This window comes from Pelodiscus sinensis, chromosome 1, assembly GCF_049634645.1.
Source record: "Pelodiscus sinensis isolate JC-2024 chromosome 1, ASM4963464v1, whole genome shotgun sequence".
Classification (NCBI taxonomy): Eukaryota; Metazoa; Chordata; order Testudines; family Trionychidae; genus Pelodiscus; species Pelodiscus sinensis.
In genome coordinates, this window is record NC_134711.1 from 227775140 (window position 1) to 227790455 (window position 15316).

At 37.0% G+C, this 15316-nt stretch overlaps 1 protein-coding gene across 2 annotated transcripts in view; it reads left to right on the forward strand.

Annotated features, from left to right (window-relative positions):
- The window catches only part of ATP10A (ATPase phospholipid transporting 10A (putative)), a 153800-nt gene that overhangs the window by 102240 nt on the left and 36244 nt on the right, over positions 1–15316 (forward strand). For both annotated transcript variants that reach the window (XM_075916477.1, XM_006116091.4), the window contains exons 4-7: positions 2185–2291; positions 2392–2523; positions 5247–5377; positions 7495–7747. In XM_075916477.1, coding sequence (XP_075772592.1) covers positions 2185–2291; positions 2392–2523; positions 5247–5377; positions 7495–7747 — 623 coding nt within the window. The remainder of the gene's footprint in view (positions 1–2184; positions 2292–2391; positions 2524–5246; positions 5378–7494; positions 7748–15316) is intronic.

Below are 15316 nucleotides of genomic sequence, written 5' to 3' on the forward strand. Positions count from 1 at the left end.
GCATAGAAATGTAGATGTTGAAAATGTCCTTATTTCTGTGTGTGTAATCTCAGAGAACAAAAGAGAGTTCCCTGAAGAACTTTCTTCATTTTGTACCTTCAGTGGTAAAGTTGTTGTGTGATATTGGGTTATGTATTTTTCATTTACTAGAAATGTTTGCTGTTTTGCAATTAAGCTTCTCTCGGTGAATCATATGCTTTTACAGAAGGTTTTGGAGCTTGGAAACATCCAAAGCAACTGTCACATATGAGGGGTACACAGCACTGAGCCTCTGAGTTAGCATGGTTAAAACTGAAAAAAATCACTGTCTGGTAGGGTTGATTCTGATATGACACTGCAGGAGCCAATTTACTTCAGAATGGCAATACTGAAGACATGTTCTTCAGCGTGTGGTGGTGGTAGTTGCACAGTTTAAGTATTTGTGGTGTTGGCTTCTGTATTAAGAGTTTTAAGAGTCAAAAAGCTGTGGAAAAGATTAGGGGATTTTTGAGCTAATATTACAGTTTGACCCATTTCTGTCCCCTTGCTAACTATTGACAGAAGGGGAAAGCCATCCTTCCTGTTCTCAACTCTAGATGACAAATTCATTGAATTGATGAGAAAGGAAATTAAAACTGTAGCAAGATAATTATAGCAAGCCAAGTATTTGTCTGTAAATACAGCCGGTCTCCAACTTACGACCATACATACTTATGACCAATGCGGTCCCCGAGTTACGAACACGATCCATGCTTATGAACAGCGCAGTCACCATGTAACCGAATGGGACCCAAGTTACGAATACTTCGAGTTACAGCCAAATGTTTGGTCCATAACTCGCTCGTAACTCGGGGACCAGCTGTAGTTGATTCACCACCTGCTGTAGCACTAATAGACAGCTTACATTCATTTTCTAACTTCTCAGTTCAGAGGGCCAAACAAATGGGTTTTAGCCACACTAGTGCAAACCTGGCTGAAGTTGTGCAGCTCTTGATAAATAACCTAGGTGTGGCTGTGTCTTACAGCTCTGGACAGTTGTATAATAATGCTAGGGATATGAGTGATCATTACAATGGTCTGCAAGCCAATCTGTAATGGAAATGCCACAAAAAGAGTATGTGCCATGTTCTGCACATTCTCTACATTTAATTGGAGTCAGCTGTGTTAATAGTTCTTCTGATGCATATATCAATGAAAAACTATTTTCCACAATCTGACAAGAGCCAGAAATTATTGATTCTTGGCTATTCAAATGAAGAAGAGCTCTATGTAGTTTGAAAGCGTGTCTATTTCACCAATAGTCCAATAAAATATATGATCTTATCCACCTTTGCTCTTTAGTGAACTCATTATCTTATTTTTTCTTTCAATGCTTGCATGGAATTGCTAAGGTATTGCTAAACTGACATGCTGTATCAAACCAGCAGTGTTTCTCTGGAAAACTGTTAGCTGTGAAGTTTACATTTTAGCCAACCTAATTCTTAACCTCTGGCTATGGTGCTTGTGTTATTCCCTTATGCTGTTAATGCCTTACATGACACATTTTTAATCATCTGAGGAAAGTTTAAGTTACTGCGCTAAATGCAAAACTCAGCCATACAGCCACTGTTAGAACCTCCATCACTGACTTGAATAATTATAAAATTCATGCCATGTCTTGTTTGTAGATCAGTAAGAAACATATAGTGCAGTCATCCTGCTCTCATGCATATACATCCTGCCCCTTTACTTCCCTTTCATTGGGCACAAATATATCATCTGGAGAATATCTGTGTCCTTTATCCTCAGGCCACTGTATGAGGATCTAACTATTTAAGCTTTGAGAATAATTCAGGAGTGGGCAAATTCCAGCCCACGGACCAGATCCGGTGTGTAGAGTTAGTCTCTGGCAGGCCCCTACCTCTATATTTACTTGCAGATCACCATTCACAGCCAATGGGAGTGGCAGAAAGCAACACCCTGATCCACGCCTCTTCCCACTGCTCCCATTGGCCAAGAACGGCGATCCATAGCCAATGAGAGCTGTGATCACCTAATGCCTGTGGTGGCACAGGTAAATAAAGATGCAGCGGGCTGCCATGTTTTGTTTTGTTTTGTTTTTGTTTTTTCATTGCCCACCCCTGGGATAATCTGTAGTTTATTTTACTCAATGGTGATACAATTCAGTAACTGAATGTTTTGATTTTGTTATTAAATCTTTTGCAGTATACATAAAAGTGGAAAAAGGGATGGATTAGATAAAGAAAACCTTTTGTTGCGTGGCTGTACAGTTAGGAACACAGAAGAGGTTACGGGGATAGTAATCTATGCAGGTAAAAGACAACTCCTTCTATTTTACTTTACATGTTCACTTGATAATTTCCTTAGATCGTTAACAAATATCTTTATTGTTTAATGTGATTGCTTCTGCAGGGCACGAGACTAAAGCTTTATTAAATAACAGTGGCCCACGTTACAAGCGCAGTAAGCTTGAAAGACAGATGAATATTGATGTCCTTTGGTGTGTCCTCATACTGATAGTCATGTGTCTATTTTCAGCCATTGGTAAGTCCTCTTGAAAAATAAATGCTAAGGATCAAAGTCTATCCTAAGAGTCAAATGCTTTACAGATTCAGAAATATGTATCTTCTATCTCTTGATTTCTGTAGCTACTTCCTTTTCTGTGTAACGTTTTTGGGGGTTTTTTGTTTTTTGCGGGGTTTTTTTGTAGAAAACATCAGCATAGTACATAAGCACATCCAAATAGTAATCTTTTAATGACAGTCTACTTTATACAAATACTAAACCAAATTGGATTAACTATTAGGTCAGACTCTGACACCTTCAGTAGCAATGAGTAGTTCCCTACTTCAGAAGTAGTACTGATATAATTGAAAACAACTCCTCGTGACTATCTGCCAAATTCTGTACTTTTACTTAGTTGCCAAGGTGATATATGAATACAGAGTAAACATAACTAGCACAATACCATTCACATAGCTGTATTATTTAAAAAACGACACTCCTAAAATACAATATTAACCCACCATACTTAAGTATCCAAATTAGCATAATAAAAATTATATGAAGACCAAATTCAAAGGGGAAGCCAAAGAAAAGACTAGCACTGACTTTTTCCTGCGATTGCTAATTCCCTTTAAAGATGAATGTTGAGGGCCAAACACTACCCTACTGTTACTGTTACAAAATTGAGGGTTCCTCAGTTTTGGGCTGCCGAGCTGGAATTATCTTGAGAAGGATTCTGGCTTTTAGGCTACATATACGCTGCAGAGTTATTTCGGGATAACTCTTAATAGCATGCCTATTATTTCAAAATATAATGGGATCACTATTCCGACATTCCTGTAAGCCTTGTTTCATGAGGAATAAGGAACATTTCAGAATAGCGGGTTATTTTGAAATTAAATTACTAAATAAGCTGTTTCAAAACTTACTCCAAATAAGCTAAGCAATTTGCGTAGCTCAAATTGTGTAGCTCATTTCGAGTTATGAGTGCAGTGTAGATGCATCCGACGGCTGTGTCTACACTGGGCCACTTATTCCGGAAAATCAGCTGCTTTTCCGGAATAAGCTGCGAGCTGTCTACACTGGCCCTTGAATTTCCGGAAAAGCAACGATGCTCTACTGTACAAAATCAGCCGCTATTCCGGAAAAACTATTCTGCTCCCGCTCGGGCATAAGTCCTTATTCCAGAACACTGTTCCGGAAAAGGGCCAGTGTAGACAGCCCAGTAGTCTTTTCCGGAAAAGTGCATCTACATTGGCCACAGACGCTTTTCCGGAAAAGTAGCTTGCCAATGTAGACGGTCCTTTTCCGGAAAAACTGAAAATGGAATAATATTCCGTTTTAAGCATTTCCGGAAATTCATGCCAGTGTAGACACAGCCTTAGAGTGCTTAGCACCTACCCACTGAAAACCATGCCCTTTTAAGAAATCTCCATACACTGGGAATCCATAAATTTGTGTCACCTTAAATCATGAGATCTTCTGAAAACTGGAACATTTAGTAAAAAGAAACTTGATGTCCATTTTAAGTGCAGAATTTTTAACATTTTTTTCCTCTAAATTATTTTAAAAATAGTATAAATAATGGAAAGCTTTGCACTGTTGCAAAAGGTCTAGAGAACATGAGTTAGGAGAGAAGACTGGAAGAACTGGGCTTGTTTAGTTTGGAACAGAGAAGACCGAGGGGGCATGATAGCGGTTTTCAGGTATCTAAAAGGGTATCACAAAGAGGAAGGAGAAAAATTGTTCTCCTTGGCATCTGATGATAGAACAAGAAGCAATGGGCTTAAACTGCAGCAAGGGAGGTTTAGGTTGGACATTAGGAAAAACTTCCTAACTGTCAGGGTAATTAAACACTGGAATAAACTGCCTAGGGGAGGTTGTGGAATCTCCATCTGGAGATATTTAAGAGCAGGTTAGATCAACATCTATCAGGGGTGGTCTAGACAGTGCTTGATCCTGCCATGAGGGAAGGGGACTGAACTTGGTGATCTTCCAGTTCTCGTGTTCTATGATTCTGTGAAAATATTCGGTGAGACAATGTCATTTTTATGTATCATTATTTCAGTGTGGGACAAGGGGCAGTTTAGAAACTGGACAGAGAAGCCTTACAAAGGACTTTTTAAAACTGGCTTTATTTCTTTTTTGTAGCTTTATAACATATAAAGAGAAAGGTCCTGAAAGCTTGTTAGGTTTCAAGAGGGGAAAGTTACAGTATTGGTTTTTTTCTGCTTATTTTTAATATTAATATCAGACTTATCAACTTGGGTCTTTCCTGGCTGGGCTAGAAGGTCCTCTTATATGTCTCTCAGGCTATGTTTAATTATTCTCAGACCCTAATAAAAAGGGTAGAATTACTGTATCTTTGGTAAAGGCATCGCTGCTGTTCCAAAATGTTAATACTTTCCTTGTATTAAATAGGAGTTAACAAAGAAAGACAGTAAGCAAAGAGATTGAAATAATATGACTAACATCTTTCTCCTCAGTTGCGCAGCTAATATTCTTTTGACTTTTGTGACAGCCACCATTTCACTAGTTTTCATGGTTGATTCCAGGGCAGAAAAGACTTGAGTAACTCAAGGTAATTCAAGCTGAGCAGCTCCCTTCCCCACCCATAAATAAATAAATCAGGCCTTTCTCATAAATTGTAGCAAAATTTGAAAAGGAACAAGTTCCCTTTTTTTCCTTTGCAGGAAACCAGTGGTTTTTGTTTTAACTTCTTGGCATTAATTTAAGTTTCATCGATTTCAACTTTCTTGCAGGTCATGGCCTTTGGGTGTGGCAATATAGTGAGAAGAAACCAGTTTTCAATGTTCCAGGGATGGATGGCAACTATTTATCCCCGGTTCTAGCTGCAGTATATTTATTTTTGACAATGATAATAGTATTTCAGGTAACAAAGTTGTGCATGCTGGTTCCTGTGTTCACGGTTTAATGATAACAATAATTATCTATACACAGAGAGTGCCACCTCTACCACCAAGGAGTTTAAGGAGCTAATTAAGCATTTAAAAGGCAATACAATAAGATACAATATAATAAAACATGAAAAAGAAGAATAAAATATTTCATCATCAGAAAAACAAAGCCGCCATATGAATGTGCTAATGGTGCCCAAAATGAAAACAGCTCTGAAAAAATCAACAGGCGGGTGTTCCAAATTGTCTTTGTGTCATTGACTTTAATGGAGCCATGATAATTCACACCTGCTAAGGTTCTGTCCCAAATATTCTAGATGTGGTTTTTTTTTTTAACAAGCAAGGTGGGTTACAATAAGGAGGGGCTTGTTGAGGAACAGCAAACTTCGCACTTCGGAAATTATTTCTAAATAACTTATTTTGAGATGATAACTCCCAATATAACTATTTCAAAATAGTGTGTCCACGCTACAGGGAAGCCTCAAAATTAGTCCGAGGCAGGCTCCCTCAATATGGATGCATTACCTTGACTTATAGTCCCAGGAAGCACTGGGGTATAATTACTGAATAACTCTGGGGAGTAATAATTTTGAAGTAGCAGCATTGGGGCATCCATACTACTGCTATTTTGAAATAACTAGTGAATAACGTTATTCATTGTGGCAAGCAGGAGTTATTTCAAAACAACCAGTCATTTATTTTGAAATAACAAGCTTGGTAGTGTGGATATTCCGCTTGTTATTTCAAAATAACTCCCTAGGGTAGACCAGGGCTTAGTGGGATGCCATGCTGAAAAATCTTGGTTACTTTCCTATCTTGAAGGAACACTTAGAACCTGTGGTGTTAGAATGTAGTTACCTTATAAAACCAAGGTTCATTCCAGAATTTAACCCTTTAATGGCTCCAAATGGTTTAGAAGTTATACAGGCGATCAATGATTAGAGTCGTCATCACTCAGCACCTATCTGTAGGAGGTGAATACTGGAGAGATAGAGGGAGAAGAAAGTCTGTTGATGGTGAGATCTACTATATTGTTGAATACTGTGGTGTGGTCAAGAGAAGTGTGGATGTCTCTGTCTTTGGAACATGTAAAACTAGAACTGACCGCGCCAGAAAAGAGCATAATAATGAAGAGAACACGGAAAAGGGATCAATTAAATAACTACCTTTGCCATTTCTAGTTTATTATTTTAATGTATCAAGGTTTTTTTTTCGTTTTTTCTATTAAAAAACCTCAGAACAGAGTTATTTAAATATGCACCCTTTACTATAGGTTTTGTTTAAATAACTATATATGGAACTTATATAGGTTCTATAATAAACATTGCTAGTCTAATTGGCCAAGATGAATTTTGTATATAACCAGGAATTTCTGCATTGAAAAACATTCAAGGCGATTTTATATTCTAAATTGTGTCTTCCATGGATTTTTTGAAAATCCCCAAGAAACTCCTGAATTTTTTTTTTTTTTTTTCCAGAAAAACTGTCTTAACACTTTGTTCAGCAATTACTAAATATGTTCTTCGTTTGGCTGAACTGCCACTCAAAAACTGCAACAGAAAACATTGCTTTCTCTGCAGAACCTTCCGCCAATCATTCATTTTACCTCCCCTGTTCTTGGAAAGCTAACTTAGTGACAGCCTGTTATTTATACAGATACAATTTGGGAGCTATTCATCTATTTTTTGATGCAACATATGCTTTTGTATTTGCAGGATTCTGACTGTACTATATGTTCTCCCCCCCCCCCACCTCTCTTTTTTCCCTTTCCTAGCTTCTTTCAAGCTCATCTTATTACTCTGAAAGCGTTCGCTTCTCTCCGAACCTTGATAATCACATTTCCAGACATAATTATGGATTTCAGCTCTTCAGTTGCACCATAGGCTTTCTTAATCTATCCCAATAAACTCTTTGCAAACATTCTAATTACTTTACAATATTGAGTCTAAGCCTATTAAACTCTTTAAGGTACAGTATAGTACATAAACGCTTTGTAATTTTAGTTGGCCATAAAGTTGATTAGATTATACCAATTTAATATTATATTATTGCCCCTATTTTCTCCTAATTAGTGTGTTTTTATGTATTTTAGGTTCTGATTCCAATTTCTTTGTATGTATCCATTGAAATAGTTAAAGTGTGCCAAGTATATTTCATTCATCAAGATAAGGATTTATATGATGAAGAGACAGACTCTCAACTACAGTGCAGAGCTTTAAACATCACAGAAGATTTAGGGCAGATGCAGTATATATTCTCAGATAAGACTGGTACTCTTACTGAAAATAAGATGGTTTTCCGAAGATGTACTGTTTCTGGCATAGAGTATTCCCACGATGCTAATGGTGAGCCTGATGTCTTTTTTCCTGTCCAATGGTTTTACTTTAGTTTGATTTCACTCACACAAAAAAGTTACTATGGTCTTAAAACAAACAACAAATTGTGTAGGATTTATGATATGTGCATCACAGTTCAGTTCAGAATTATAATTTTATGGGATCTTGAATGTGTTACGAACATTGCTATTCTCTTTGGGTTTACGCGCTGATCCTGCAATGCATTTAAAAATTACTTTAAGGACATAATAGTACCATTGATATCAATGGGACTAAACTGATGGCTTTGTCCCCTCATGTGTAACTTCACTTCAAGATACTCTTTAGTGTCAAGAATGAAAGGTGAACAAGGTTATTAGTATGGCTTTCATGTTAACACAGTAGCAGAGTCTGTTGTAATAATATTTCATCTGTTTTAGCTTTATGCTGTTCACTTCAGTGCCTTGGTGTAATGGGTATCTCTGAGTTAACATTGTTTTGCTGCCAAACAAATATTGCAACTGAACAGAACATCCTCAAGTATCTGACTTTTGAAGCATTACAATGTAATTCATTACCACAAGGGAATGAGGTTGCTTTTAGTTGTCACCCATGTGTCATCTCGTCAACCTCTTAAAATTATTAAATAACTTCCTATTTTGTGATTTTTGTGAAATTTGTATTAAGCTATCCTCCCCGCTCATCCTTTGGGACATGAAAAATGTTACAATCTCAAATTTCTTTGCATACTTGATAGATATTGTACTGGCTTTCTCAACGTAGTAATTAAGCTTTTTAACCTGAAGTACATTATATTTTCCTTAAAGTTCATTTGGAGAGTTCGGCTAACATGCCATGAAAGGAATAAGAGAGACTTATTAAAGGTGAATTCTAAAGTTAAGAAAATCATTTAAAATTGTGTGAGATCCCATGTAACAGAATATTATGAAGGTTTAAATTACAGAGAGCATTTACTTGTATATTAAAATATTTTAAAATAGTAATCCCATATTGCACTTTCACCACTTTTCCTGAGAAGAAATTAGTGCATTTAACAAGGCTGGAAGGATATTATTATTATTATTATTATTTATTATTAACCCTCTGTAATTGATAGGAAAACTGAGAAAAAGAGAAGCTGCAACTTTCCCAAGGGTTCACAATGAGTGAGAGACAGAAGTAGAATTAGAATCTAAATACATCCTAACTCCCAGTTCTGTGCACTAGATAGTAGACCATACTACTTACCTTCATTCTTCTTGTTTATCTGCCCCCTCCCCCGATTTCAGAGCATATTGTGTTTTTTCCAGCAGTTAATAACATTACAGTTCACTAAAATAGTACAAAAAGAGGAGTATTTCATGGGTTAGATTGCATCAGGTGATGCAGTGAAAATAGAAAAGCTTAAACTTGTGTCTTGATGGATAAGTAAAGAAGAAATTAAGGGTCAAATATTGTGTCATATAATGTATTATCAATTTTCAAGTGTATCCATACCTTTTTAGTGATTTAGTATTAGAATATAAATGTTAAAAAAATAATAAAAACAAAACTATGAAACTGAAATGTACAAAATTATCAAATACACATAGTATGCAAAGGAAAGTAGTATTTTTCTTTATCTTCTCTCATTTATAGGCGTTTTTATGCTCACTTGTAATCCTAGTCGGAGCAAAATTTTCAGATTGAAATTTGATTTTTAAATTGATTACCACCTTATTCATAATATTTGAATCTTTCATTTTCTCTTCTTTATATAAAATGAGCTTGCACTAATTCTTTGCTTTTCAGTGTATAAATGGTCATAATTTTCATTGGTTTTAGTCTTCATTTTTAGGATCAATGGCACAATAAATAAGTGTTCTCACTCAAGTTTCATTTTTGTATTTTTTGTTTTGTTTTGTTGTTTGTTCAGTTTTTGTTTGTAAGTGCCTATTCCTCGTGCCCATTTTTGGATGAAGTTATTCCACTGATATCTTGTCTTCTCACCTGCTGATTACCCACTATGTAGGTCTCATACAATCTCTCTTTCAACCCTTTTTCCTGTCAATAGGAACATCTATAACACTTTATGCTCCTGTGTTTAAATTCAAAGGATTTGCAGGAAGCCCCTCCATTACACATACAAGAAGCCGGCAATCCCACCAGTTTGTGTTTGGGATATTTTTAATAACTGATGCTATCCAGCTGTCCTAGTCTCTTCTGGTTATGGATTCCAAATGAGGTTTAGAGAGCTCTAAAATCTGCCACATATAAAAAGATCCAGTGTTACCACATATGCAAGTTTAAAACTAATTTAATACTAAGGACCCAAAGCCACACAAAACCCATTGGCCTCCCTGCATAATCTTATCTATTGTTTTTAAAGGCCTGAGTTTTTTTCTCTTAGTCACAGTATTTCTTTTCATTGTAGTAATTTGACACCAGGAATCAAACTGTGACTAGTGTGTGAGGTGATGAGATAAATGTCAATATCATTGTAAGATCTGATTTATAACAGTAACACTAATGCCATTATTTGGATGCTGAAATCCACAATTCATGTTTTGTTGGAGTGCCTTGTAGGAGTCCAAGTATTTGGAGTCGAAATTCTACTCTGTGTGTCTTGGTTTGAGCTTATATAGGAATGTCATCTGGTGGAACCTGGTAACTCATTTAGCATATTGGCCACAGTCTTCTCAGCTTTGTTCCATGACCTATGATATGCTACAAACTTTGTTCACATCCTGAAAATTCATCCAAAGGTTCTAGGTTGTTTTTTTTAATTCTGTGTAAGTTCTTATTCTGCCCTCATCAACACAGTATCTGAGCACTTTCCAGCAGTGCAATAAGCAGCATAACTAACTATTGTCACAGGTGCTTGGTGTACTTTCCCTTGGCCTCTGTGACAGGGAAAAATTGCATGTACAGTGCAGAATTTTGTTTTGGTAGGATTTTGGTTTTGGTTTAATACATATATATTATTTTAATATAATATTAAATGATGTAACAATATTTTATATATAATAATTTAAATATAATGTTATATAATTTACATTTCTCAGGGGCTGGTTGAGACTGTGGAATGAATTCCACACAGAAAATAAGGATCCTCACAAACCTCACCACCTTCCAAATTAAATGCTATGTACATTTCAACCTTGCCTTCCCTAACAAACTCAGGGCTGTATATATTTTCTGTGTGGAGTTCATGCCACAGTCTCAACCAGCCTCTGAGAAATTTAAATTCTATCACCTGAACCAACGTGTTTAACTCTTTTATGGTAGAAAGTACCAACATGCCTGAGAAGCAGATCTGTCAGTCACAATATTCTTCACAATAGGAGATCTGTTTAGCTATCGTGGGCATAAACTGTGAAGCACCTTGAAGATCAGGACAAAGACCTTGAACTTGGTTTCCCACACTATTTCAAGTATAGGGAGCAGAGGGTAGTGTGGTGATCTTACAGTAGCCTGTGTTGCTGAGAACTGTTGCAGCATTCTGTATGAGTTGGAGTGTCCTAAGGGCTGATGATGTTTTGTCCAGATATATTTCATTTCCCTGGTCCAAACTGGAGGTGACAGAGTTGTGTATAATCATGTCCAGGTCATCATCTACCAAGACAAGATGGTGTCTCCTAGGCAACTTGAGATAGTAGAAACTGGATACAGTAATGTGAGAACTTACGTTCAGTGAGAAGTCCAGGAACATGTCTAAACTACAGACTAACTTGATCAAGTGCAGCTGTATATTGAGGCCCAAAGAAGACTGAACCATGTCTGTGAACTCTTTCGATTGCTTTCCTCAATCCACCAGCACCACCTCTGGCTTGCTTGGATTTAGCTTCAGCCAGCTGTGCTTCATCGATGAGTCGATTTTCTTGATGGTTATGATATGCTTGCAGGATATCTGTTATTTTCTTATGAGCAGATGTTTACCCCCTTCCTGACCCACAGACATAATTTCCACAGTCCAAACTCACCTTGCATCCACCCTGGGGATTTGGCTTTATTAACAGAAAAAATGTAAAAAAAAAAAAGATTGTAAAGATCAACTCAATTCTTGGCTGATGCTCCCTCATGACTGCTCGCTTCCCTTCTGTTTACAGGGGGTAACAAGTCACTTTCCTTACAGTTCACTTAACCCTTTCCCTACCACTAACAGGATGGGAAGTTTTGGACATTTTTAGCTATTTTTCCCCCATTTCAGTGTCTTTTGCTTTGTGGAAAGAATAGTTTCATTTGTCTCTGTGGAAGAGAGTGGGGTCAGCAAAGCCAGAACTGTGTGTTTTAATGGTATTTTTGTACTGTGAGTTTTAACCCCGGTATAACACAGAAGCACATTGGCATTCAGCATGGATATAATCTGAGACCTTCAATGTACAGAAGAAGTTTTCTCTAAGTTTATGCCCTGGGAAATTCTCATAAGAATTAAAATAGTTCTCAGACATTAAGAAGAAAAGATTCAGTGAGGCTTCCTTAAGGAACTGGAAGGGAAGGAAGGGAGGGACCCTTGGTGCTTTCCTACCTTGGAAGTGGTTACAGGCTAGAAGAGGGCTGTTCTGAGTGTTATGCACTGCCCTTTATGGGGAATGGAGTCTGAGATGCTACACCCAAAAGGAGACTGCAGGCGCCCTTTACAATGACCTGTTTAGATCAGTATTCCACTTGTCAATTTGTCTGATTCCATTCATGAACAGAGGTGGCCCACCTGAAAGGAATGGTCAGAGATTTACTAAGGGTTTCCCCTCTGATCCTTGGAAAACTTGCCAGGGATAAACTAATCCTTTTCATCCATAGGACAAAGATACAGCCTTCTAATCGAAGAACTGACACTTGGGCAGTAATTCTTTGAAAAACAAAATAATATTTATTCAATGTGCAAGTATTTTCTGACACAATATACCATAAAAACATATATCAAGAAGCAAAACACTAATCACGTTAGCCCAGGGATGCATATCCGAGAATCCAATACTACAATACCATATAGTTGGAAATAGTTTTTAAGTGGTTATGTAACCCACACACCTACTAGGTGTGGTGTGCTGTTCCATGTAGTAGCACTTAGACCATTACAAAGAGAAAAAAATGAGTTTATTCTACAGCCTTAGCTGATAGCCAGGTGGCTTTTAACTCAAGTGGTAGAGATTCATGCACTAAGCTCCAGAGGTGCTAAGTTCAGTTTGGCATTACAGTTACTTTCTAGGTGTGGTGATCAGTCACATTTAAGTTGGTAACAGCAAGTTTCTTCTTAAACATTAACACTTAGTAATAAATAGACACCTACACAAACATCCAACTTTATTATCTTAAGGAGTGTGTGGGTTCCTTATACTATGGTCCTTTTGCTTATTTCTCTGCCATCATCTTTTCCTCTGCTCCGTCCAAAGGTCCTTCATTGCTGCCATGACTCCTCCCATCAGTGATTTCAGCACTCTTCTGACCTTTTTTCTTCCTCTCCTGCTTCTTCACCTGCTTTTATCTTGACTGACTCAAGCCTGTCATTTCTCTGCCTTATATACAGGTTTTGGCCTATTCTGACTGGCTATTTCCTCAATCCTTATCGTTAGCATGCACATCCACCAATCATCTTTAAGCCTTCCCTGACTGGTCTGTTCTTATGAACCAGTCACAGCCTGCGCTTATGTGTCAGGCAAAGCTGGACCTGATTGAAAACCTGCACCATTCTCAAGTGACCCTTCCCTTCACATTTTGGAGTGACCTTATTTCATTTTAGCCTTCCTGTTTCCAATGGCCCAAATTTTTCCAAATCCACCCGCTTATTATCCCTAACTATGACTGCTTAAACTGCCGTTATTAATTTTTAAGTGCTTACAATTCTAAACAATTACACATTTATATGCATTTTAACATTGGGATTCACTATAACCATTCCGTTTTTGCTAAATTAAATAAGCTTAATTTCTATCTTTCCCTTACTTTAAGCTTGTGATGGCAAGGCACTGTTCTTAATGTTGTATTCCTGACACAGAATAGAGCAGCTGAAAAATCTCTGGTATGGAAGGGGAATACTGACTGTAATTTACCTGGAAGATATCATTTATAGAGCTTTGCCCGGTGTAGGTTGCCTAATTACCAACATATCAGGGTGATTCCGTTAGCCTAATCGGGAAGCTATGATGTTATTCCAGGGCAGGTTGCAAGATGATATGGAGGGTCAATTCATATTAAGTGAAGTAAAGGGCTAATTAAAATAATTACGTTCCTTATAAAATCTTTACCAAAAAAAACTCACCACATAGCTTGGTTGATTATTAGTGCAGTGCAGTTATATTAAATAGATTTTTGATACATTTGAACATAAACAGAACAGAAGTGATACTCTTAGTTCCTGGAAAAAGCATTGATTTTTTGGTTACTTTGCTAATACAAAAGTTGTATAACTTGAACTATGCGATTGTGTAAATTGACATTCCTCAGTTACGTTACTGTGGTTCTGAAAGGTATGTACATATCTACTCTGAATAAAGAGTCCTTTATATGAGGAAAGTCCAAGGACTGAGTATTCAAGTCAGTAAAAGATATTGACACTGGAAACCATCCTGCAACAATGTATTTCAGGACGTGCAGCTCAAAGAAGAAGGTTCTGAATTTGAGGGTAGAGGAATGGGTGGGTGGAAAGAACATAGCATTCCTAAAGAAACATGTTTTGCACAGTTGAAGTGTTTTGAACCTTAGTTATAGTGAATATATTAAACCACATATCCTAGTTTCTTAAAAACGTCTTAATATTTATCATACAAGATATAAGAATGTTTCAGAAACAACCAAAATCCTATTCTGTGGGCCTGAGCCTTGTCTCGTGTACACTCCTGAAAATTTGGAGGACCACCAGAGATTAACTAATTATTCTGAGCACAAATTCTCATGCAATGAGAATCAGGTATCTGTTTCAGACTGTGATCTTATATCTACTTCACTTAAGAAGTAAAGCTTTGGTTTAAAATGGCAAGAATGTATACAAGTGTGAGTTCTAAAGCAAATATCTCCTGGAAACAGAATATTTTCATTTTTTCTCTGCAGACTAGAGATGACTACAGTGTGTGTGTGTGTGTGTGTGTGTGTGTGTGTGTGTGTGTGTGTGTGTGTAAGTGATAGGTTTGTTGAATGTCATTGTAGGGAAACACTGTATGCTTCTGCCGTAAGCAAAAGATTTTTTTTAAAAAATAGAAGAGACAAAAGAAATGAATAATTATACAGAAAAAAAATGCAAAGGGAACTTTGGTACGTTTTCCATGCAATGCATTTTCACTTAGCTTCTGATTTGTATGTCTGTGGAATAAAATAATAATTAGCTCAGGTTTGGGCTTGGATTCATGAATTTTGAAAGATGTTTTCAAAACAGAAACTTTTTCCTGAATGTGAAGATCTCATATTTATTTGGAAAAAGTCTGCAAGTCAGGCACTTAGCCCAAACTGCAGTGGCCTATTATTAACCAGTATAACTGGAGAAGAGCTTGACCAGCTGTGTGAAACATTTTATAAAGATTAAAAGTAACCTTTGTCTGGTCCTTTTCCCTGGAAAAGGTACAAAATATAGAGCAGTGTAACATTCCCTTGGTAGGCCCTTCAGGTGCATGTTCTCAACTATAAGAA